Source organism: Eulemur rufifrons, chromosome 30, assembly GCF_041146395.1.
Source record: "Eulemur rufifrons isolate Redbay chromosome 30, OSU_ERuf_1, whole genome shotgun sequence".
Classification (NCBI taxonomy): Eukaryota; Metazoa; Chordata; class Mammalia; order Primates; family Lemuridae; genus Eulemur; species Eulemur rufifrons.
The window spans coordinates 128519901-128544176 of NC_091012.1; the positions used below are offsets into that span (position 1 = coordinate 128519901).

The 24276-nt window shown below is 44.5% G+C and overlaps 1 protein-coding gene across 3 annotated transcripts in view; it reads left to right on the forward strand.

The window, feature by feature from the left end:
- The window catches only part of MAP7D2 (MAP7 domain containing 2), a 101695-nt gene extending 88456 nt beyond the window's left edge, over window positions 1-13239 (forward strand). For all 3 annotated transcript variants that reach the window (XM_069463338.1, XM_069463339.1, XM_069463341.1), the window contains 6 exons: window positions 8341-8587; window positions 9347-9451; window positions 10453-10509; window positions 10933-11011; window positions 11526-11712; window positions 12990-13239. In XM_069463338.1, coding sequence (XP_069319439.1) covers window positions 8341-8587; window positions 9347-9451; window positions 10453-10509; window positions 10933-11011; window positions 11526-11712; window positions 12990-13239 — 925 coding nt within the window. The remainder of the gene's footprint in view (window positions 1-8340; window positions 8588-9346; window positions 9452-10452; window positions 10510-10932; window positions 11012-11525; window positions 11713-12989) is intronic.
- The last annotated feature ends 11037 nt before the right edge of the window (window positions 13240-24276 follow it).

Consider the following 24276-nt stretch of genomic DNA (forward strand, 5'->3'; position numbering starts at 1 on the left):
CGCCTTTCTTCTTATGGTTTTGGTGTCAATAAAACCTGAGCAGAAGTATGGGATCCTAGAATGCCTGAGCTGTATGGAAGGTATTCAGGACACTGCATCTTCTGTTTGATGTAATTGATAACAGAGGAACTTTGCTCTTTTTGGAGGACCTGGAAATGCATAGCTCCTGCATCTAAATAGTACAGGCAGCTTCCCATCCTCTTCTTGGACTTAGAGACCAGGCAGGTCTTGTGTATCTGTCTGGGGTGGGGGGTGATGTTGAGCTTTGTTTATAGAATGAAATTCTCCCTGGGAAGACAGGAGGTTCTGGATGGAGAGGTCTTGATTCTGATTCCCAAATTGTTTTCTCTCTCAAATTATCCTAGCTCAAATCCCAGAATGAGAGAGGCGGGTTGAGCAGAGTCCCCTAGACATGGGGTAGGGGGGCAGCCTCATAGTCCATGAACAATGACATGTGGGGAGTCCAACCCTGGAGCCAGACAAAAGATGTCATTGCAGTGGTCCCTAAACTTTGGGGGGTATCACAGTCATCCCCAGAACAAAGGGAAAATACATGAGCCCAAGCCCTGTCCTATTTCAGTAGCTCACCAATGTTGGAGAACCTGGGTGTTGTGTTAGTATCAGGGCACTTTGTCACAATACAGACAGTCCTGCCTCTTCTGATCTTTCTATTTAGAGAGGAGTGCAAGTTAAAGGACAAGGTAGATTTTATCATTAAATTGATAAAGGAAGCTGTTAGGATAATCACAGAGTACAGTCCAATACTGTTTAGAGAATTAACGTGACAGGAAACAAGCGATGCTGTAGCACTTCAAGACCAGCACTGAATTTAGAATAATAAATAATAGAATATTCTTGATCCTTTAGTGACCTTGGTAAGTCTTTGTGGTTTCTGATCTATTTTTTAAAAGGGGCTGCAAGGTTGGACGGGGTGGGGGGGGTTGAGGTCTCACTCATCCCCTCTTCAAATTCTGGACTTCTCTGATTATTCTCCAATCTCCAGTTTTTTGGTTACTATCAGCAGGGTTTTTTGTCGAGTGGTGTGTTTGGGCTGGTTTGGGTGGCCCATAGGGTGTGTGAAGGAAGGTTGTAGGAGCTGCAGGTGAATCGTAGGACCTCAAATGACAGGCCTTGATAATTGCAGGCCAGGGCAATACTGTGCAGGCTCTGAGCTGGTGAGGAACCTGATCGTAGCTGTGTGCGTAGGGAGGTGAAGTTCTTTACCTTCCAGCCACCACCCTCCCTCTCTCCCATTTCCTTCACAGCTCAGCTCCTGAAAGAATTGATTAACCTTCCTGTCTCTATTTCCTTAACCTACACTCAGTCTTCAAACCTCACACCACCATTCCTCCTCACTGCCGGACTCCTAATTGATTTCTTGGTTGTCTTTGACCTTGTGGAGCTTGCCCTTGCTTCTCTGGCAGACTCTCCGCCACAGCCTCCTCTGTTCACTCCTCATCCCCTTAACTGTCTCCTGGGCGCTCAGCGCTCAGTCCTGGAGCAGCTTCTCACTTGACAAGCCCTCCACAGCATTGCTCCCTCCTGCTCTGCCACGTCCCCACCATGCTGCCGGTTTCCCTCTGCCTCGTTTTATCATCTGTTCCTGAAGCTAATTGCAGCTTGCTTTGTAAACCTGCCATACTTTCTGGAACAAGGGAGGCACTAAATAACACATGTGTACTGATGATGACTCCTGAGACTGTGCCTGTAGCCTGGGCTCCGTCTAGGGCTGTGCTGTCTAGTACCATGGCCTGCAGGCACACGTGGCCACCAAAATGGACATTCGGCAAAATTCAGCTCCCTAGGCAAACCAGCCACATGTCAGTGCTCAATTGCTACATGTGGCTAGTAGCTACCATATTGGATGACACAAACCTAAAGAACATTTTCCTCATCACAGAAAGTTCTGTTGGATAGCTCGTCTAGAACTTGGAGACCATATTTCCAATTGCCTATGTCATTTGCCATATGTCATTTGCATATGTCCATATGTGTCTCAAATTCAGCATTTCCAAAGCAGAACATTTTTAAAAAATTAATTAATTTATTTTTAGAGACAGGGTCTCACTCCATCACCCAGGCTAGAGTGCAGTGGCATGATCATAGCTCACTGCAACCTCCAACTCCAAGGCTCAAGTGATCCTCCCACCTTGGCCTCCCAAGTAGCTGAGACTACAGGTGTGTGCCACCATGCCCAACTAATTTTTTAACTTTGTAGAGATGGAGTGTCACTGTGTCACCCAGGCTGGTCTCCAACTCCTGGCCTCAAGCGATCCTCCCGCCTCAGCTTCCCAAAGTGCTGAGATTACATGCATGAGCCACCATGCCCAGACCCAAAGCAGAACTTTGTATCTTTCTCCCAAATTTCCTTTTCCTTTCGCAAGCTCTACACCCACATCTCCCCAGGCACCTAAGTCAGAAGTTTCAATGCCACTTTGCTCTTCCCTTTCCTTCCTCCTCCATGTCCCATCAGTTGCCAGGTCCGTTAGCATCTCTGTTCTCTCCCTGCCCCTCCTCTCCTGCCTGAGCTCCAGCCCCTTTTCCCTTGACCTGGGCTGTGTCTGTGGCATCCCAGCTGAGCTCCTTGCCCCTGGAGCTTTTCCCCTGTCCATACTGAGTCCACAGTGACCTTTCTCAAATAAATGTGATTGTTCTAATCCTGTCCTTTAACAAGCCAGTGACTCCCCTGCCCACAGGATCCGCCCAAACCCACCAGTAGGCCTTCAAGGCCTGCCACAAACCAGCCACTACCTGCCTCTTCCCCTTGCTTCCCTCCGGGCACCGGCACGCAGCCCTCCCTACCGTTCCCCCATCGCACGACTCCGCACCTCCAGAGCTTAGCTTTTACTGTGCCCCCACCTAGACTCCTGCGCCTTCTTGCCAGGCACCTCTTGCTTTCTCAGGATGCAGGTCAAACCTCGCTCCCTCTCTGTAGCCTTTCTGGACCTGTACCTGGGGGAGAACTGAACACCCCCACTCTGTACCCTGACTGAGCCTGCTGTTCAGCTGACTAACATAGACTCATCTGTTTACAGGCCTGTTTTCGCATAGTTAGCACCGTAAAAGGCTGGTGTTCAGTAAATGCATGAGACAGGAAAAGGAGGAGGAAGAAGCCCAAGTAAGAAACTATCACATTAGCAGGTTAAGGGAACACAAGGGCTAAAGTAGCATGGTAAAGGCAGACCTGGAAAAGCGAGTCTGTGGACTTGCACAACTCAAAAGAAATGGGCAGAGTCGAAGTTGATGCTAAGGTTTGTTTATTTATTTATTTATTTATTTTTTTGAGACAGAGTCTCGCTCTGTTGCCCAGGCTAGAGTGAGTGCCGTGGCATCAGCCTAGCTCACAGCAACCTCAAACTCCTGGGTTCAAGCAATCCTTCTGCCTCAGCCTCCCGAGTAGCTGGGACTACAGGCATGTGCCACCATGCCTGGCTAATTTTTTTTTCTATATATATCTTTTAGCTGTCCAGATCATTTCTTTTTATTTTTAGTAGAGACGAGGTCTCGCTCTTGCTCAGGCTGGTCTCGAACTCCTGAGCTCAAATAATCCACCCGCCTCGGCCTCCCAGAGTGCTAGGATTACAGGTGTGAGCCACCGCGCCCGGCCGATGCTAAGGTTTAATTCTAAAGCCTTAGGAGAATGGTACACCCAATAAAAGATAAAGGAAGAACATGGGGAATTGGTTTTAAAGGATAAAAATTATCCATTTGATCTGAGATAAGCTTATGGTGCCTGAAAAATGTCTAAGCGGTTGGAAATGGAATTGAAGCCTGGGGCCTAGGTAAAAATGAGAGCAACACGCTTGACCCCAAATCAGTTTTCCTGTCTCTTGCCGAATATGAAGCTTTGCATAGAGCCACGCGGGAGGTGAGAAAGGAAGGCAGCAGGCAGCCTGGGGCTGGGAGGCAGAGGACAGCTCTTGGAATAAGATCATCCTCACATCTGTTTTGTGCTTAGTCCCATAGTTAAAGCCACAGAAATTTGGTTGCCAGATGAGAGAATATAGAGAAAAATAAAGATCCTTGAGCCAAACCGTAGAAAGCCCAATTATTGTCAGAAACTGGTGAGGGAAACACCATCCAAGTCAGGGAGGGGGAGACTCACTGGCACAGAAGGGCTGGCCAGGCGTCCAAGAACGCAGGCCCTAAGCAGAAGGGCAAATGCGAGTCCATTCCCACACAGAGCAGGGCCCAGCCCCTGGGGTGTGGAGGGCCTAGGACGTAAAGTGGATTCTTGGGGTCGGGGCAAGAAACCTTAGACCCCAGGCCCACCCTGGGGAAGGCACTGACAGAAACTAGCAAGCAAGAGCTCCTACTGGGATTCTAAAATAGATTATAGTAACTCCTATTAAAAAGCTAAAATAGCTGCCAGGGACCCACATAAAAGAATATTCCAGTAAGGCAGCCCCACGAGCAAGGTCACATAGCCAGGCTGAAGCTTGGTGTACACTAGAGAGTTAGCCCCAGCCCTGGAAGCACAGGCACAGGGCCTCGGGGCTGCTCAGACCTGGCTTCTCACTGACTGAGCCTCCAGGTGACAGATTGTTTTGGTGAGAGCGAGGACAGGCCAGGGTTCATTTGACGGGAGGCGGCAGGGTGCAGCGGCGGCCCAGGTGGGAAGGGAGAGCCAGAGGGGCCGAAGGGAGCCAGGGCCATGTGGCCTCACGGGAGGGATCTTTGATGCTGTTGACACCTACAAGACACGTCAAGGCTGAGGAAAGGCTGTTGGTCTTGAGATTTAGAAGATGAACAGAGATTTGGGAGGGAAATTGTTGAGAAGAGGGATGGGAACACAGCAGCTTTAAGAGGGGCGGGGCGGGGGTCCTGAATGGAAGCTGGCCGGGAAGCGGTCACAGTGGGAGGCGGGCAGGAGAAGGGGTTGCTCGGGATGCCCGAGACCAGAGCATTTTCGTAGGCCTTGGAAAGGTACGTGTAGAAGGGCAAAACTGGAAGGAAGAGGAGCTAGTAGGAGGAACGAGGAGCTGCGGGAGGGTGTGGAATTCCTAGCATGAGTTATGGCGCTTATGATCCCTTGCATTTAAGCAGAGGAAGAAAAGGGGAAATTTCTGAGCAGTAATGCCATAGAGGAGAGAAGTTTAAGAAGCTCAGATCAGGTGGCCCCAGTCTGCTCTGTAAAGTGGTTGGTGATGCCATCAACTAAGAAGGATGACGAAGATTGAGAAAAGGTGGCAATTTGGACTATGTCCAGGGAGTGAGGATTAAGAGGCTGGAATGTGGCAGCTGGGACCGAGGGGCAGGTGACCAGTCCGACTTGTTTGCATCCTTCTCTGACCAGTGCCTGGCAGCCCAGGAGGGACATGAGTGGTCCTGGGGGCCTCCCACGTCTAGAGTTGGGCAGCAGAGTGACCTCCATGCCATCTCAGAAATGCTCAGGTGGAGATCGGAGGCCTGGGAGGCACCAAGGGAAGAGGGAAGCAGCCGCAAGCTGACTGCACGGTGCCAAGCAGGCCAGGGCAGGAGAGAAGGGCGGGGGGATGGGGTGAGAGCAGAGCAAAGAAGGTTAATGTTCAAGGTTAAGCTTTTTATTAATGAAAACGTTTAAGCACATAAGAATAGAGAACAGTGAAACCCACATACTTGTCCACCAGATTGAACAATTCAAGGCTGAGCACATGTCAGTGATGTGAGTGAGGTGTGACAGGGTGGGACAGAAAAGCGGGTGAGGTGCTAGAGGTTGAGACAGGCCAGTATACGAAGATCCTCACCAATAGCTAGTGACAAGGACAAGGGATGTTTCCATTAAATGTCAAATGATGACAGTGATGTACAGTTTTCTGGTACTTTCTACGTAGTGAGGAATGGGGGATGGGCTTGGGTGGACAACAGAAACAAGGATGGGGAGGGTGACAGAACTGCACATAGGTCTAGTGAACTCTGGAGGCAACTTAGAAATGGTGGCAAGGGCGATGGGCTGGGGGTGGCCTACAGCAGAGGGCTAGTGAGGACAATGATGAAATGTAATGTTCTCTCTGCTTCCTGAAGCAGAGAGAAAGAATGCTCATCCTTGGAGAGGACTGTGAAGGACCCAGTTTCACATGGGGGAAGCCAGCTTTTTTATTTTTGCCAGTTTGTACCTACTTTGGGGGAAGCAAAGTATAGTCAAAGGAGGGAATTTTGTCTGTAGGAGGATGAGATTTTCATGGAGATGCTATGGAAAGGACAAGCTGGGGCTAATGGGCCTGTGGGGAAGAATTTCTGGTTTTGGTGATAATGAGAATTATGGAGATTTAGGCGCCGTGAGGATGTTCCTATGTGTGTGCATCTGGGGCCCTGTGAAGTCCTGATGATCAAAATGGAAGAGCTAGTGGATTTTCAGATCCTGAAGATGAAGGTAACAGGTCCTTTGTGAAGTTGCTTCTGCGTTAATTCATATACGATGTATCCGTTGTATATTAACTTCTCTGGGACAATCATGACTGGCTCCTTAGGGATATTAAATGAAACAGTGCTCTCTCTGATTAACCTTTGGATAAATCTTACCAACACATCCGTTTTTGATAATCTTGTGTTGAATATGCTTAGTCTTTCATTGAGGAATCTAAGAAAATGGGAGTTTCTTTCTGACTAGGTCCCATAATGCTCTTCTCCAGAATACCCGTTAATAATTTCAGTTGTTTCACAGCGCTTTTAGGCACTGCAACCTCTGCTAACGTAGAGTAGGTTATCATGTATCATTACAGTCTTAGGCTAATATCTTTAAATATTTCTTTACCTTTTAAAATAATTCTTTGGTGACACATAGGCTATTAGCCGCCACAATAGCTGACCATTAGGAAGGAAGGGTCCTTTTTTTGAGTTTTGATCTTTTTATAACAGTATAATAGCACTCCTGTAAGTCAGTGACATGTGCTTTTAAACGAAGGTAATTTCTAAAAGATACACAGATTTAAAGATGTCCCTAAAAGGATATTGGGAGTTGGAGGGAGGATTTGTTTTAAATTGTAAAACAAACTAACATTTGAGAATTTTCTAGGGCCAGGCATTCCCATGCATTATCTCATTTAATTCTCACAATAATGTCATGGAGCAGTAGTATGGCTATTCCCATTTTTAAAATGGGCATCAGTAATGTTGAGTGACTTTCCAAGTGTCACACAGTGAGTGGCACAATCATAATCCAATTTGGGTCTTGACCATATGTGACATTGCTAGTGATTACTCAAGGAAAGTGATGTACATATGAACAGGAGGAATGTTAGAAGTGTTAAAACAAGCCCTTAGACTTCATAGACTTCTCCCTCACTGCTAGAGCTCTTTATCATGAATCATTCATCTCTCTGTGGATGAAAATGCCTAAATGACATTTCATTTTCATATAGCAAAGAGTAAAAGCTAAAATATATTTCTAAAGATTGCCAAGATAAATTGAAAATAGATGTTTTAATTTCTGCATTAAATGTTAAGTTTCTGTTGAGCATTTTCTTCCATTTACTGCTTCAAAAGTCATATACCATTTAGAACTCAAAAGTGAACTTTTTTTTTTTTTTTTTTTTTTTTTTTTTTTTGAGACAGAGTCTCACTCTGTTGCCCAGGCTAGAGTGAGTGCCGTGGCATCAGCCTAGCTCACAGCAACCTCAAACTCCTGAGCTCAAGCAATCCTCCTGTCTCAGCCTCCCGAGTAGCTGGGACTACAGGCATGCGCCACCATGCCCGGCTAATTTTTTTCTATATATATTTTTAGCTGTCCATATAATTTCTTTCTATTTTTAGTAGAGATGGGGTCTCGCTCTTGCTCAGGCTGGTCTCGAACTCCTGAGCTCAAACGATCCGCCCACCTCGGCCTCCCAGAGTGCTAGGATTACAGGCGTGAGCCACCGCGCCCGGCCAAAAGTGAACTTTTTAAGCTCATACTCACTGCTCTTAAAATGATGACTGGCACATTTGTGGCCATTGAGACACTTCCCATTTTTTCTAGCTTTTAGTTGGTTTTAAATATTTATTCTTCTTAGGTTTTGTTTTCTATTTTTTTAAGAATTGCCATTAAATAAGAATGATGAGGCTTGGCTTCCTCTCTCATTGTGGTTATTTGTAGATTGACTAAGGAGCATCTGTGTCTTTACAGTACGCTTCACAAATCAATACATCATTAGTCGTTGTATTACAGAATTTAAAGTCAGGCCTGGGTAATGTATTTTGGTAAATATATGGACTGGAGTGGATTTCCAGGAAGGATGAGTTGTTTTATTATGTGGATGCTAATTCAAATGCACTTATTTGTTAACATGTAGAGCATTACTCTCTGCTGTCAGCACACAGTTCTTTGGCAGTTTGCTATTCGAGCATGTCTTCTTCTTCCAACAACAATTGTGTTCTCAAAAGGCTGGAGAGAGAGGAATTGAAAAGAAAGGCAGAGGAGGAAAGGCTTCGCCTAGAAGAGGAAGCCCGTAAGCAGGAAGAAGAAAGAAAGCGGCAGGAAGAGGAAAAGAAGCGGCAGGAAGAGGAAGAGAAAAGAAAGGCCGGAGAGGAGGCCAAGCGGAAGGCTGAGGAGGAGCTACTGTTGCAAGAAAAGCAAGAAAAGGAAAAGCAAGAACAAGAAAAGCAAGAGAAAGCCATGATTGAAAAGCAGGTACTGTATAAGTCCTCACATACACTTACCTCATTTTTAAGGGCCTTAATCAGTATTAGGTAAAATTAAATTTTAATGACTAATAATATTGAAATTTTTTTCTTAAATTACCTGGGCTGGTTATTAAATATCAGTTACTTGGGACAGTCACAGTGAAGTTGGTAATGTTTGCCATCTGTCAGTTTGGGTTTCTCCAGAGGGAGACCCTGGGATAAGAATGTGGGTGCCAGTAGTTTATTTTGGGATGAGATCCCAGGAAGCTGGCAGGGAGAAAAGCCAATATAAGTGCATTGATGAGTGTCTTTCTGTGGACGATGGGAACTCAATCCCATTGGGACCTTCTGAGAGATTGGATCATGCCTTAGAATTCTCTCTCTGAGGGATGAGGAAACAGGACTATTTACCTATCAATTCCCGACACTCATTGTGGAAGGTCTCTCCTTGGGGAATTAACTCCCTGAAACTTCTGGCCATATGCACACTTCATGGCCAGAGCCTGCCCACAGACACAGAAAGACCCTGGCCATATATGGGAACTGTCTCCAGGTGATTTGCCTGGTGGACTCAGGGTATATGAATGAGGCCCAACCATATGGGCTGTGTCATAGAGCAGGTTGTATAAATCCACATTGAATATTGGAGCAGCATCCACTTTGGGGCAGATGATGAGATGAAGGAACATGTGCAAAGTCCAGGGAATTACTACAGTGTTTTCTTAGCTTAGTAAAGCTTGTGCCCTCATTGACCTATTTCTGTCAGAAGGAAACAGCAGAAACAAAGGCCCAGGAGGCAGCTAAACAGATGCGTCTGGAAAGAGAACAGATCATGCTGCAGATTGAGCAGGAGCGACTGGAGAGGAAGAAGGTAAGGGATGAGGAAACAGGAGCACTTAGGGTAAGACAGGAACAGGAAATGAATCCAGTTCTGTTCTGCAGTGATTGGGTAGAGTGCTCTTAGAGTTGTCAATTAGGTAAAGTTCATTGATAGTGCTGTTCAAATCTTCTATATCTTTATTCATTTTTTGTCATCTTGTTTTATCAGTTACTAAAAGAGGAGTGTTAAAAATTCCATCTGTGATTATGGATTTGTCCATTTCTCCTTTTAGTTCTGTCAGTTTTGTTTTACATATTTAGAAACCCTATTAGATGGATACACATTACAGGGTGTTAAATTTTTCTGTTGAATTGACCTCTTTGTCATGAAATGCCCTCCTTTATCTCTAGTAATATTTCTTATCTTAAAGTCTGATTTGGCAGCATTTTATGATTAGTGTAAATCTTTTTCCATCCTTTGAACCTCTGTGTGTTCTTTGTGTGTTTCTTGTAAACAGCATACAGTCAAGACTTGTTATTTTAATCCCATTTGACAGTCTTTGTCTTTTAATTGGATTGTTTCGTCCATTTACACTTAATGTACTCATGGATACAGTTGGGCTTAAGGAGGCTTATTATAAAGGTCCATTCTCATGGTGTTCTGGGTTTGGCCTGGGAGCCGGGAAACCAGCCTGTAGCCTTCCCTCTTGAGCTGCACTTCAGCCTTGCTTTCTGTGGAGTGGTCCTCTTTAATGATGAGTGGTGATTTGTTGACTTACAGGGAACCTAAGGAGAAGAAGGAGAAAGATGGGATGTAAATTGAATGTTGATTCTAGATATGTACTAGTTCACTTCTCAAGCATTGACCTTGTTCGTAGGGCCAGAGCTGTACATCTGCAAAACCAATGGAAAACCTTTTTATACTTGTTATCCTGCTGACATTTGTCTTTTTGAGTTTTCTGAGAAATGTGAAATTGCATATAGACCCAGCTGCTTTTATATGTTTTTGATCTTATAGTCAGTCCCCTCACTTGATTTCCTTTTGGTTTCCAGAGAATAGATGAAATCATGAAGAGAACAAGGAAGAGTGATGTGTCTCCAGAAGTGAAGGTAGGAATTTATATGATCATTTTAATAGTTGATGTGCTGGATAGAAAAGAACAGCAGAATATTCAGTGAAATTGTAGGTCATGGAGAGGATTAGCCAGAAAAAATGGACTCTTCCTGCTTTGTTCCTGGCTAGGTTAAGGAGGGTGTAGGTACCAGAAAGGAAAGAGGAGGTTCGGAGGTTGGGTAGGTAAAAGATTCCCTTAGTGCAGTGGGGGTGGGGATGCAGGGAGAGGTATATCAGTCCATGAACAAAAGAGAATGGTGACATAATAATAAGGGAAACTCCACTGAGGATTCATAGAATTGCCACACAACAGGCAGATGGTCCAGAAGGGCTCCAAATGTCCTTGCTTTTTAAAAGCACTTGTTTTTCTATGTGATGCCAGCCTTCCCTCTTTTCATTCACCCTCTATTTGTTTTCAGAAAGAAGACCCCAAAGTGATGATTCAGCCTGCTGTGTGTGTGGAAAATAAGACAAAACCAGTTGTCCCCAACAAAATAGGTGAGCATGAGGACTGGTTCTTGGGTTCTTCCTTTTAGCATCAAGAGCTCATAAAACTTCCTGCAGGAGAAAAACACCTGTGGGTCCCAACAGGGTGACTGCTGGCAGGGGCCTGTGTGGTTTCCCTTCCCTGGGAGTGTCTCTCCAGCACAGGGTCTGTCAGCTCCATTTGGGAAATCACTAGGTTCCCTGGTTACTCCAGTAATCGCAGTGTAGGAGGCATGCTGTCTGCTGGCTCGTGGTGCTTTTCAGGGAGCTTAACTGCTGGTCAGATTTTATCAAGACCTGACTCTGCTCTTCTATAGTGTCTCCACACCAATGCTAATAATGTAATTTGTCTTGTTTTCCCCTGTGTGTAGGTGATTACACGGGGTTATTCATGGTTCTTTCCACAAAAGATGTTGCATTATTGGTGAAGCAGAAGATTAACTTAATTGCCTTGATCTAAATGTCCTGTTATTTCATTGTTTTGGATGTTTTATGATTAACACGAGGACTCTGTGTTCTCGATCAGAAATCAATGGATTGAACACCTGCCAGGAAGTTAATGGTGTGGGGCGAGCTGCCCCAGAAACTTTTCCCCGAGACATTTTCTCTAATGGGCTTAAACCAGTCGGGGGACTTGTTCATCTGGATGCCCTTGATGGGAAGTCAAACAGTCTGGATGATTCTACCGAAGAAGTTCAGTCTATGGATGTGAGGTATATCTGTTTCACTTGCACTTAAGCCTCGTCTCTTCTCCAGACACCACCACTGCCTTTTAGTTAGTTTTTTCATCTTTTATACAACCAAATCACCTAAAGTAGGTTTGGTTGACATGACAGGAAAGCATCAGTAGTGTAACACCGGTGTCTTGGGCTGGGTTCTCTAAAAGCAGAGCCTGGGACAGAGTTTCTAGGGCATGTGATTTATTAGGGGAGAACTCTCAGGAGTTTTTCAGGGGAAAGGAGAAGGAGGGAAGCTGCCAAGCAAGGATGCATTCTCAGCTGGTCCCACGGGAGCTCTGGAGAATGAATTTCCACCAGAGACAGCTCCTCTGAGCTTTTGCAGTTCGCCTGTTTTTTTCTAGATTTTTCTCCAAGATCTCATCAAGGAAGAAAAGAAGAACCTGGCAGCAGCCTTGCTCTGGCTGTTAAGAGACTCCTGGTGACAGGCCCTTAGCCCACCACTCTTCTGAGCCTGAATTTGCTCATTCGCTAGGCCTGTGGCTGACACAACGATGCAGCTCCTTCTGTCTCTAGGGAGAGAGGGGAGAGAAGAAAGACTAGGCATGGCTGGGCGGGAGCTGGATAAGTCAGGGCGGATTGGCAGCCTCTCTTTTGAGAGGAAGCAGTAGGTGAGAGTCTCTGCACGTGACTAGGTGGGTGGTGGGGGGTCCCTCAACCTTAACTGAGCACTTACTTCAGGCAGCTCCACATGAACTCTTCCCACACTATCAGATCACACTCCTAAGGGCCCTGGTAGGGAGAAACGATCGTTCTTCTCTAAGGGAAGGAAACTGTGAGGCCACGAGGTGGGGGAAGCAGCTTGCCCAGGGCCGCATTGCTAGCAAGGCGGCAGCACCAGGAACCCCAGTGTCAGTTAGGCCCTTCCTCAGCTCACTTTGAGCTTTCAGCATTGGCTTTCTGTTTGAATGTCCCATTCTGGAAGTTCTGGAACTGCCCTGCTTCTTTGCGGTAGGGTGCTAGTGCCCGCGGGTTTTTGCCTTTCACCCTTTGGGCAGCATGAGCTCGGCCATCACAGCCCTGCTCGGTCCACTTGCCTGTTTTCATCGGTGAGGGCCTTGTGTCCACCATCCGTCCTCAGATTTGAACTCACTTGTACTGCTTGCAATGTGTCACACACACACTCTGACTCTAAATCCATCTCTCTAGAAAAGTAGCATAACAAAACATTGCCAATAGAATGAATATGTCGGGCTTAGTCCTCGTATTCATTCTCTCTGTGTGTCTGTGTCTCTGTCTCTCATTTCTTCCAGTCCTGTTTCAAAAGAAGAGCTTATCTCCATCCCAGAATTTTCACCAGTGAGTGAAATGATTCCTGGGGTGTCTCTGGACCAAAATGGAACTGGTAATGCCCGAGCGCTTCAAGATCTCCTAGATTTCACTGGCCCCCCTACATTCCCCAAGAGATCCAGTGAGAACCTCAGCCTGGATGACTGTAACAAAAACCTCATCGAAGGATTTAACAGTCCTGGCCAAGAAACCGCTCTGGACACCTTCTGTTGACAAATACGGCACCCCTCTAATGAAAGGTACAGTCTTTTGACGATATTCTAAATCCATAACTCTTTAACTGGGATGTGTGAAGATAGGGTAAACATCACTCAGCTCCTGGATGGTGAGTTTTATTTGAAAAGTGTAAACACAGATACATTATGGTATATACTGTAGCACACACAAGAACTGAGATGAATTTCAAGTAATTCCTTCATATGAGAGATTTCAGTGGTCGTGCTCTGCCCTGTCCTGCCCCTGCTGTTTGGGGTGTGTGGATGGGGATGTTGAGAAGCACTGGCTGAAGTTTTTACTGGGTAGCACCCTTTGTAGAGGCAAGGAGGGTGCGGGGAGTTAGCTATGCTCCCTGCAAAGAGGTTGTGGGTCCCTCAGGCAGGGGTCGTTGCAAAGGATGAAAAAATAGTAGGAAACAGAAATAAAAAATAATACGCAGAGCCAAAGATATAGTTTATAAAGTAAAGATTTATGAAGATAGACGAAGGAGGGTACCCAGAAGGTTTACATCCCTTCCCGCGGACACACAACCTAGACTGAACTTTTACACAGGTACTTATAGGGCAGATACAGATTCTTGGTTGCCAAGGGTAATGGGATTTACATAATAATGGGTAGTTTGGTTTAGGGTCAAAGTCTTCTAAAAGGCTACTACAAATCTTTTAACTCTATCTAGGTGAACAATGAGTTACAAAATCTTCTTAGGGCAAACTTCTAAGTTTTATGATAAGGCTATTACTTTAGCAAAAACAGAGACATCATGGCTCTGGTCATCGTGTATTAGAACAGAGATTTCAAAAGTCAACATGAGCTGTGCCTTATGCTAATTACTTTAACCGCATGGTTCCGTCTGGGCCCGGCTTGGGCAGTAGCATATGTTTGATCAGCTCTTAGCATATCTGTTTGATCAGCTCTCATCTCCAGTGGCCTGTCTTTGTTGATCAGCTCTGGCAACCTATGGCTCTAGGCAAGACCTGCTTTGTCTTTCAAAACAGGTGAGAGCCATAAACCAGATTGCAGTGTCACCTTGGAAAGCAACTGCTACTGACCATTGAGGCGCCCTCCTGAGGCGAGGCAGCTTTTGATATGCGAGCTAACACGTTTACATTTTCCTTTAGGGCAAAGCCTTGCAAAGACTTCTGAAATCATATCTGTCTCTAAAAATACAGGGGGCATTTCTATAAATCAGTATTTCTTAGGCTCAACAGGAGGGATGCTCTGATAGTGTCACAAGGCAGTGTTAGTAAAATGAATCCTCCCCCCCAGTTTTACTGAATGACATCCCACAGTCTATCTAGAATCATTTATATATATCGTGAGTGTTGGGCCAAATGATTTGCTGTCCTGTTGACCCATTCTGGATGCTCCCAAAGCAGACATCTGTTCTTGGATCACACCTGGGGTAGAGAAGAACTGCAGTTGGTGCCTGAAGGTTTTTTTCCCCCACCTTTCACATTTTTTCTTGCCACAGTGCTTCTAGAAGCTATTCTCATTTGAGCAAGACTATCTGTGGGTTATATGCACTCTAAGTGCAGTTACGTGCACATACTTGTATATACCTCACATTTGATTTACTTCAATTTGGGGCTTGTTTTTGAATAATGAAAACATAATTAGAATCTGTCACCAAATCCTTTCGTAACTCAATTCCAATTTCTCCTCCTATTTTATTTTATTTTATTTTTTATTTATTTATTTATTTATTTTTTATTTAATTTTACAGAATCAAAGAGTCTAACAGTATATCTTGTTAGATACAGTATGTCCTCATAATGTATAATTATTTCTTGTACAATGATATGAAATAATATGGGAAATATTCATGATAAATTATTAAGTGGGCCGGGCGCGGTGGCTCACGCCTGTAATCCTAGCACTCTGGGAGGCCGAGGCGGGTGGATTGCTCAAGGTCAGGAGTTCGAGACCAGCCTGAGCGAGACCCCGTCTCTACTAAAAATAGAAAGACATTATATGGACACCTAAAAATCTATATAGAAAAAATTAGCCGGGCATAGTGGCGCATGCCTGTAGTCCCAGCTACTCGGGAGGCTGAGGCAGTAGGATCGCTTAAGCCCAGGAGTTTGAGGTTGCTGTGAGCTAAGCTGACGCCACGGCACTCACTCTAGCCTGGGCAACAAAGTGAGACTCTGTCTCAACAAAAAAAAAAAAAAAATTATTAAGTGAACAGTGCAAGTTAAAAACAATAGTTTCATATTTTTTCCCCACCCCCCCTTTCCCGAGTCAGCACCTTCAAGTGTTACCACTCCCCAAACGGTGCGCAATGCACTCATTGTGTATCTCCTCCTATTTTAGACTCTTAGAAACATCTTTATGTTCTCAGCATTCTCTCAACCATTTTATTTTTTTTTACGATACTCCACTCCTCTGCCAGAAATTCAATGCCTGAAATGATTTAGTCCAACCTTTTTATTTCTTATATGAGAAAACAGGTTGGAGAGACCACGTGGCTGAGGTCACTGTGTTTTGTCTACTTATTTCTACCTGACTTTAGCTCTTGCCTGCAGACAAGTTTGAGACTCTGCTTCTGTTGGTCTTCAGGTATATGACAGGTCACTTTTAAAGTAAACTATTAATATATCCCTGGTTTGGAAGAGCAGCTGCCTTCTCGAACACATAAAACACTAATTCACCTGAGCAATCTATTGCTCTGACATCTACACGACTTAGTATTTATTAAGAGGTTTCTGTTGTTGTTAGTGACCTTGACCTGATTAGCTTCCCTTCAGTTCACTTGCCTCACTATCTAATAAGGACCCGAAAACCCACAAAACCCATCAGAGTATTCATAGGTCCTCAGATTTATTCTTGCATCTCTAACTGAAAGAAGTGCAAAGCTCCTGTCAAAAAAAAAAAAAAAATCTCAACTAAATCATTTCATTCATGCTGCTCATATATTTTCATTTGTGATATGGTCTAGTTCTCAGATTCTTCTCAACCAAGGGTGGTGCCACCCCCACAAGGGGGTGTTTGGAAACATGTTGGTGGTTTTTGTTGTCACAGTGGCTGGGGCATTTGGAAAGCAAAGCTGGAGGCGTTAAACATCTGCAGGTTTCGGGAAAGTACCCCACAAGGAAAATTTGACCCACCTATAAGAATAGTCCTGTGCAAAATACCGTAGCACTTCTGTGAGAAATACCGTATGAGCCAAGGAAAATGTAATTACCAAGAAGGTAGAAAGTACCACACCATGTGATCATTTTAGTGCAAGAATAGATGCTACATGCTGTAAAATACTCGGTGTTTTTCATTGCTCTCACCTGGTTGTGTTTATGAATTTCCACAGGTGGTGTTTGGAGAACCCGTGCAGCTGCTAGTGGTCAGATCCAGGCTTCTGGCCACCTGAAGCTTCTGTCGCCCTTTACCGCTGGCTTCCAAGTTATTAGAGCAGAGTGTCACTGTATTCCTAGGTAGTATGTCAAACACTGGCCACTCTTGGTAGAAACCTTGAGGCTTTCACCTTGTGGGGCTTTAGCAAAGTTTCATTTTACAGTTCTCTTGATGAGCTTCAGCCGCTGACAAAGCACTTCCTGTACTTCTCTATTATCATAGTGACCTTCTGAATAAGCTGAGTGATTCTGGCTCGGAAATTCACTTTATAACCATTCTTATTCCCAAAGTTGGCACACATGAACATCTAGATGTCTTTTCCTGTAAAATAACCTAGACATTTACCCAATCTCTAGTTAAACATATACTCAACTCGAGCTGCATTATCTCCCTGTCGTTGTTGAGAACGAGAAGAAATTCAGGAGTCCCCCCCGGAGGGTACTATCAAGAAGCCTTTTGTTGTTGTTACTAAGCTTTGCCACCTGCAAATGCATTGCCACACATTACTCCTTTGGGGGTAAGGTAGTAAGTTTGGTTGAGTAAGGAAGTAAAAACAGTGCGTAAAGATTTCTGTCTTCTTATGCATATTTCTATATACGTGGGCAACTGAATCTAGCCAGGACCCTTTCATGTCACACCTTAAAATCTCCGCACTGTAGTCACTCCAAACCATCGAGTGGCTTTCCGACTGAATGAATCTGAATCGGGTGTCTCATGTGCAGGTGGTTGGTTTTCATGTTCTTGCTATTGTTTATCTACCGGATCTTGGAAGTTTTTGTTGTTTGCTCCTGTGTTTGCCCAACTGTAAGAAAACCAGGCACAAATGAAAATCATAGTGCTCCGGGACAAGGGGGCTCCAAATTGGACCCAGTATGTCACTTTATTAGGCTTCATCATAAAAAAAAATCTGAATGGGGGACAAAATGACACTAGAATGTATATTTCACACCTTTTATGCTGTATTATGGTGTGTTTTCTTAATTTTGTTTCTTGTGGCAAAATGTGACTTTCAGATTAAAATAACCTTTTCTTCTTTGACACCTTTTGTTTTGACTTGTACAATTAAGGGTTTAGAAAGCTCCATAATTCTGAGAGAGGTTTGCAACCAGGAGATAAAAAGAAGTCTCAACAGTAATCTTGTTCATGTGCTTTTAAAGCCAGCTACACTTTAAGAATTTATTAGTTATGGAAACTGTGTATGTGTATGTGTATATACTAAATAAAATATATGCCTCCAAATAATGCAGTGCCATTGATCTTGATGAATATCAGGGGGAAAATCCCTTTTGTGACAAGCACACAAAAAATGATAGCATGGTCTGACTTTCAAGAAATGCCTTGTCATCTTTCTTATAGCTTTATTTTGCTAAATGTCTGTTTTGTGATCTGTTTTACCTCACAGCACCATTGTGACCATGGTGATGCCTCGTTTGCATGACGTGTACATTGTGTTTAATGTGAAATACATTTTCATTGAAGAGTCTGATGGCTTGCTAGTGCTTTGTTTGTTTCTGTAAGCTCAATGAAGAAATGTGCTGCAACCAAATTTTTTAAAACCCATGTGGAAGAAAACCCCCAAATCCTGTGTGAGTGTGGGTGTACTTTCCCTATGAAACTCATCAAAAATTCCTGTTATTAGTGCCACATGGAGCCACAACTGTGTAAATAAGCTCATCAAGTGATGGACTGTCCTGAAACATGATGAACTGCTGAGTACAGTGAAGTTGCTGTACTTTCATACCACTAATGCAAGGGATTGCTGGCTAGCTAAGACAGGCATCCTTACTGTAATCTATAGGAACATTGCACATAGCTTTTTTTTTTTTTTTTTTTTGTATCTAACTCACGGGCTTGTTCACTACCCAGGAGACAGTAGCAGGCCAGACAAGGAGCCACGTGAGCAGGACTAGAATTAGGAACCGAGGGCCCAGGCATTGCTGCCCTCCTCAGCTCTGCTGACAACACTTCTCGTCAGGGCACAGGAGCAGACACTATTTCCACATGTAGGCCTCTGACAGGGGCATTAGAAGTAGCTTATGTTATGAGCTCTAGCAATAACGCCTACATTGGTGGCCAGTCATTCCTAAGAATAATTTCTAGTTTGTGAACATTGTAATTTTTTTTGTAGTATGTACAGGTTTCCTATTAGTCAAATGCTTTTATAAACTAAATTTTTAAAAATTATTTATTTTTAGGGACAGGGGCTTGCTCTGTTGCCCAGGCTGGAGAACAGTGACATCATCATAGCTCACTACAGCCTCAAACTCTGGGCTCAAGCAATCCTGCCTCAGCCTCCCAAGTAGCTGGGACTACAGGCATGTGCCACCACACCCAGTTAATTTTTGTATTTTTTTTTTTTTTTTTTTTTTTAGAGACGAGATCTTGCTGTGTTGCCCAGGCTGGTCTTTAACTCCTGGCCTCCCAAATTGCTGGGATTAAAGGCATGAGCCACTGTGTCCAGCCTGTAAACTAAATTTAGAAAGCAAACATAAAGAACTAATTTGTTTCTAGAAGTATACCCATTACGTTGGGGCACAGCACGGGGTGACCTCCATCCTCGTTCCTTGGCATTGCTCAGGAAGCGCAATTATGTAAGGAAATGAAGTGAGAACGTAATTAGAAACATGAGAAATGACAAGCAGATACTCTTTTTTTCAGGAAACCTAGGAGGAACAACTGAGAAACTCTTAGAATAATTTCACATGGGGGACAACTATTAAGAATCAATAGTTTTCGGCCAGGCGCGGTGGCTCACGCCTGTAATCCTAGCACTCTGGGAGGCCGAGGTGGGCGGATCGTTTGAGCTCAGGAGTTTGAGACCAGCCTGAGCAAGAGCGAGACCCCATCTCTACTAAAAATAGAAAGAAATTATATGGACAGCTAAAAATATATATATAGAAAAAATTAGCCGGGCATGGTGGTGCATGCCTGTAGTCCCAACTACTCGGGAGGCTGAGACAGGAGGATCCCTTGAGCTCAGGAGTTTGAGGTTGCTGTGAGCTAGGCTGACGCCATGGCACTCACTCTAGCCTGGGCAACAAAGTGAGACTCTGTCTCAAAAAAAAAAAAGAATCAATAGTTTTCTTACACATTACCAATGAACGGGAAATAGATTGCCCCCCCCCCAAAGCCCATAAAATTCCTAAAAATAATGAACTAGAACTTGACCAAGGAATGTTAGAATAGAATAGAGGTGACTGGAAAGACACGCCATGCCCCTGAATGAGAAACCCAGAACCTATGCGAATGAAGAAAGCTAATGGTAGGCGGCATTCACATTTGTACCAATCAGTGGGATTTCTTTTTGGTAACTTGAAAATATAACTGTACAGTTCTTATAAGAAAATGAACACAAAGCTAAGAAACTTAAGAATTTTTAAAAATGGAAAATTTCCCCCAACACATAGTAAAATACATAAAACTTCCATACCCTAATGTATTCTGATAGAGAAGTAGAATTTGGAATAGCACTAGAGATCAGAAATACCCAAGATACTTAAGAATTTAATGTATGATGGCACGGGGGACCATTTGTGCCTGTAGAAAGGTAGAAGGTCTCCTGAGTGTCAACTGAGTTGAGCATCTCTGATGGAGTGAGGATAAGGGCCCAGAAGTCACAGTGAGGAAAGACAGCAGAGGGATCCAAGGTGTGGGTATCAATTACGGTTTAAGGTTTAAGTCAGGGACAAAATTTAGGTGCATGGCTTGGGAGCAGCTTCTAAAGACCCTGAACTGCCAGGTGCCCCTGGGACGTCCCGGGCTCTCGGGCGGTGAGGAGCAGCGGGCCTCTGTGCACCAGGCCGCTGCAGAAGTGGACCATACTGACAGCATGTACCGAGTCCCTGCTGTACTCGAGATGGTTCGAAAACGTCTCCATGCTATGAGGTAGGTATGAGGGGGTAACTTGCCCAAGGACACACAGCTGGAACTTGGCAGAGCTGGCTTTCATTCCAGGGCCCCAGCTTTGATACCCCCAGGGGGGTTAACAGGCTGTTCTGCCCCCAAGGGCTGCAAAGATGTTTTGCTAGAGCAGGTGCTTATAGCAAAGTGGCAAAGGGAATCCTAGCTCTGAACGTGTCTTTTTTTCTCAATATCTTAATTATTGAGATATAATTTACAGACCATAAAATTCACCCTTTTAAAGTACACAATTCAATGGTCTTTAGGGTATTCACAAATTTGTGCAGCCATCGCCACCAGTTCTAGAAGATTTTTATCTGAGTGCTTTTTCAGGGGCTTGTTATCCATTCATCTGCTCAAAGCAGCAGAATTTCGCTTTATCAACCATTAGTTCAAGTTCTCATTGTACCTGAAAGCAAGAACATGGGATTTGAAAATAGTATTATTCTCTGAAGCAGTCACTTCCCCTTCTCCCTTTTCCAAAAGGCCCAATTAGGGCGATGTTTATGTAACAGATAATGTGGGCCGTTTTGTGTTGTTCCACGCTCACCACATAAATATGGGATCAAATGGCAAACACTGGCTCGCCAGATGCCCAGCGTGAGCCTCCTAGGGCAAAGACAGACATGGATTGGGTGAAAGTGTCATTTAAAACACTTTGAAACTCCTGAACCTTTGCGGACACGCCTTTAACAGTGACCATGGAATCAGGCATGGGGTGACTTACACTGTGACTCTACTTGCCCTTGTGCTTCTGGGACAGATCACCCATGTTAACCACTAGGGAGGGAGTGTTTCAGTGCCCTCTTTTATCCCCGTAAGGTCCAGGTAAGAGTCCAAGGCAATGAATGGGCACTCACTGCACTGTGGAAAGAAACTGCCTTCCTCCCAGAGCCCGAGAGCCACCTTGCAAAAGGCAGATGGAGTGCAAAGCTTCAGGTGTCGCACCTGGACAATTCACTCCCCCCACCCCCTTCCTTCATGCTCTGCAGTAAATAAGCAAGAACCTCCTGCTGAGCTTTGTGTGCCGCAGTTAAGAAATGCCACTGTTAACTGGCACCTAGGGATTGGGGTGGGGGTGGGGGATGTCTAAAGCTGCTAGCCTTCTGGACGTCCAAGAAATGATTAAGGCAGGCTTTCCCCATCTCACTTTATCTCAGGAACTGCAAAGTGCAAGGAATAGTGTCCCAAGGAATTGAAGCTTTGCATAAAGTAACTTCTTTTTAGAATTAGGGCCAGCAGCCCTTTGCTGACTGTACTCATCTTAATCACTTTTTCCTAATAGTGTGTGTAGGCTCATCTTTTTTTTTTTTTTTTTTTTTTTTGAGACAGAGTCTCACTTTGTTGCCCGGGCTAGAGTGAGTGCCGTGGCATCAGCCTAGCTCACAGCAACCTCAAACTCCTGGGCTCAAGCAATCCTCCTGCCTCAGCTTCCCGAGTAGCTGGGACTACAGGCATGTGCCACCATGCCCGGCTAATTTTTTCTATATATATTTTTAGTTGTCCATATAATTTCTTTCTATTTTTAGTAGAGACGGGGTCTCGCTCTTGCTCAGGCTGGTCTCGAACTCCTGACCTCGAGCGATCCTCCCGACTCGGCCTCCCAGAGTGCTAGTATTACAGGCGTGAGCCACCGCGCCCTGCCTAGGCTCATCTTTGAAACCGCAGGAAAGTTGTCCACACAGAAGTGATAACTAGGACAGGGCTGTGTCACACACAGTAGACGTGCATAAAGCTTGTTGCATTGAATTCCGTCACCACAGAGGGACCCATGGGTGGTTTTAGGACAAACTGAAGCTTACTAGTCCCACTGGGAGGACAGAATAAATCCCATTTGTTCAACAGATCTGGCCTTCTGAAAGGTTCTCAGGGACCCACCATGTGCGGTGACATCCCTGGTGGCTAGTACAAGGTGTTCACCCACGGTGAGAAATAATCCAGAATGAGGAAGGCAAAAAGAACTGTGTGCCCTTTCAAAGCTCCTCTAGTGCTCTGTCTTAACAAGGCACCCATGTCAGCTGAGCCTCTGAGAATGGAACTTCACGGGACTTGCTATATGCCATCGCATAGGACCCAGTCTCTGGAGTTAGAGGTTCACTTGGAGACAGAAAGTGGAAGATGATTTTTGCCCTGTAGAAAAGATAATGCCAAAGGTTATGTCTATTTGTCCCTGTAGGACACTAAAAAACTTTGTCTCTAACTTTGAGGTCTCATTGCAGCATTCTCTTTTCCCACTAAATATGTGTATGACATACGTGTGTGTAGGATAATCAGCCTCGTCGCCTGCTTTGAACCAGCTTTGTCGTCCCGCTCCTTAATGAGTTAAATACATTTTTGACACATGCTCATTGTATATTTATATCAGACTCATGTTTTTCACCTTTGGGAAGTTATACTTTGACAATGAGGAAGCCTTAAGTCCTCAGCAAGATTCGGGAAACTTTAAATAGCTATACTAATGGCTTCAAAAGTTCACATTAAGGCTGGGCACAGTGGCTCATGTCTATAATCCCAGCTCTTTGGGAGATGGAGGCAGGAGGATCGCTTGAGGCCAGGAGTTCAAGACCAGCCTGGGTGACATAGCAAGACCCCCATCTCTAGAAAAATTTTTTTAATTAGCTGGGCATGGTGGCATGTACCTGTAGTCCCAGCTACTCGGAAGGCAGGCAGATCACTTGAGCCCCTAAGTTTGAGGCTGCAGAGACCTATGATGTTGCCACTGCACTCCAGCCTGGGCAACAGAGTGAGGCCATTTCACCTTGGCCCCTAAGGGACACGAACTACTTCCACTCACATTTCATCAGCAAGAACTAGTCACATGGCCTCGTTTAGATGCAAGGGATGCTGAGAAGCACAGTCCCTGGCTGGTTTGCTTCTTACCAGAGATACTGCTGTACTATGGAGGGGAGAGCACAAGTACTTTGGTGGATAGTCAGTGGTTTCTGCCATGCCATGATTGGCTTAGATCAGGGATGTCCAGTAGGAATATAATGTGAGTCACATATGGCATTTTCCATGCTCTAGTAGGGGGTCTGGGGAGGGAGGGGTGGTAAATGTTTTTATTGTAGTATTATAAAATCTGTCACAGGATCCATTATGTTCTCTTTCCCTACCAGTCCAAGGGAGAGTGGGAATTAGAGTGAAAAGTTAGGAAAAGACTAGGGGGTACCTAATAAACATGGAGTTGAACAAAGCAAATTCATCAGGTAAATGAAATTTTGGGGTGCCAAATGACACGAATTGGTTTTGAGTTGTGCCAGGACACAAAAACAGACTGCTTATGGAAGAGACATGTGAACAGAAGCTACCAAAGATTTGGGGAAAGAGCTTCTAAAAGGGAGAAGCCCTGAACATTCAAATAAGGGGAGTAACAAACTTAAAAAAATTTTTGCAGTAAAATTAACTTTTAAACCTAAGTCGTTGTTCCTTTTTGCCTTGCATTCATGTAGGTAGTTCCCAGCAATATTTTTTCAAAATAATGGCTGAGTTGTGAGACATTGTTTTAAAACCACAAACATTATATGTCTTTCAGAACCAGGCCAAGTTGCTACACATACCACATCAGAAAAGAGTTCATCAGAAATAATTTATGGGACCAGAGGGCTGGTAGCAGCGACCAAATTTTGTTTAGAAATTTGTCCTCCATCTCAGTAGGAAAACAGACATAAAGGCGGTGACTAGAATGAGCAAAGAGGAACCTGCAGCATAAGACTGTCTAAAAACATCTTCATCCAAACAATATAAATCATTTCTGTCTGCTCTCTGCTGTTGACAAAGCCATTAAAA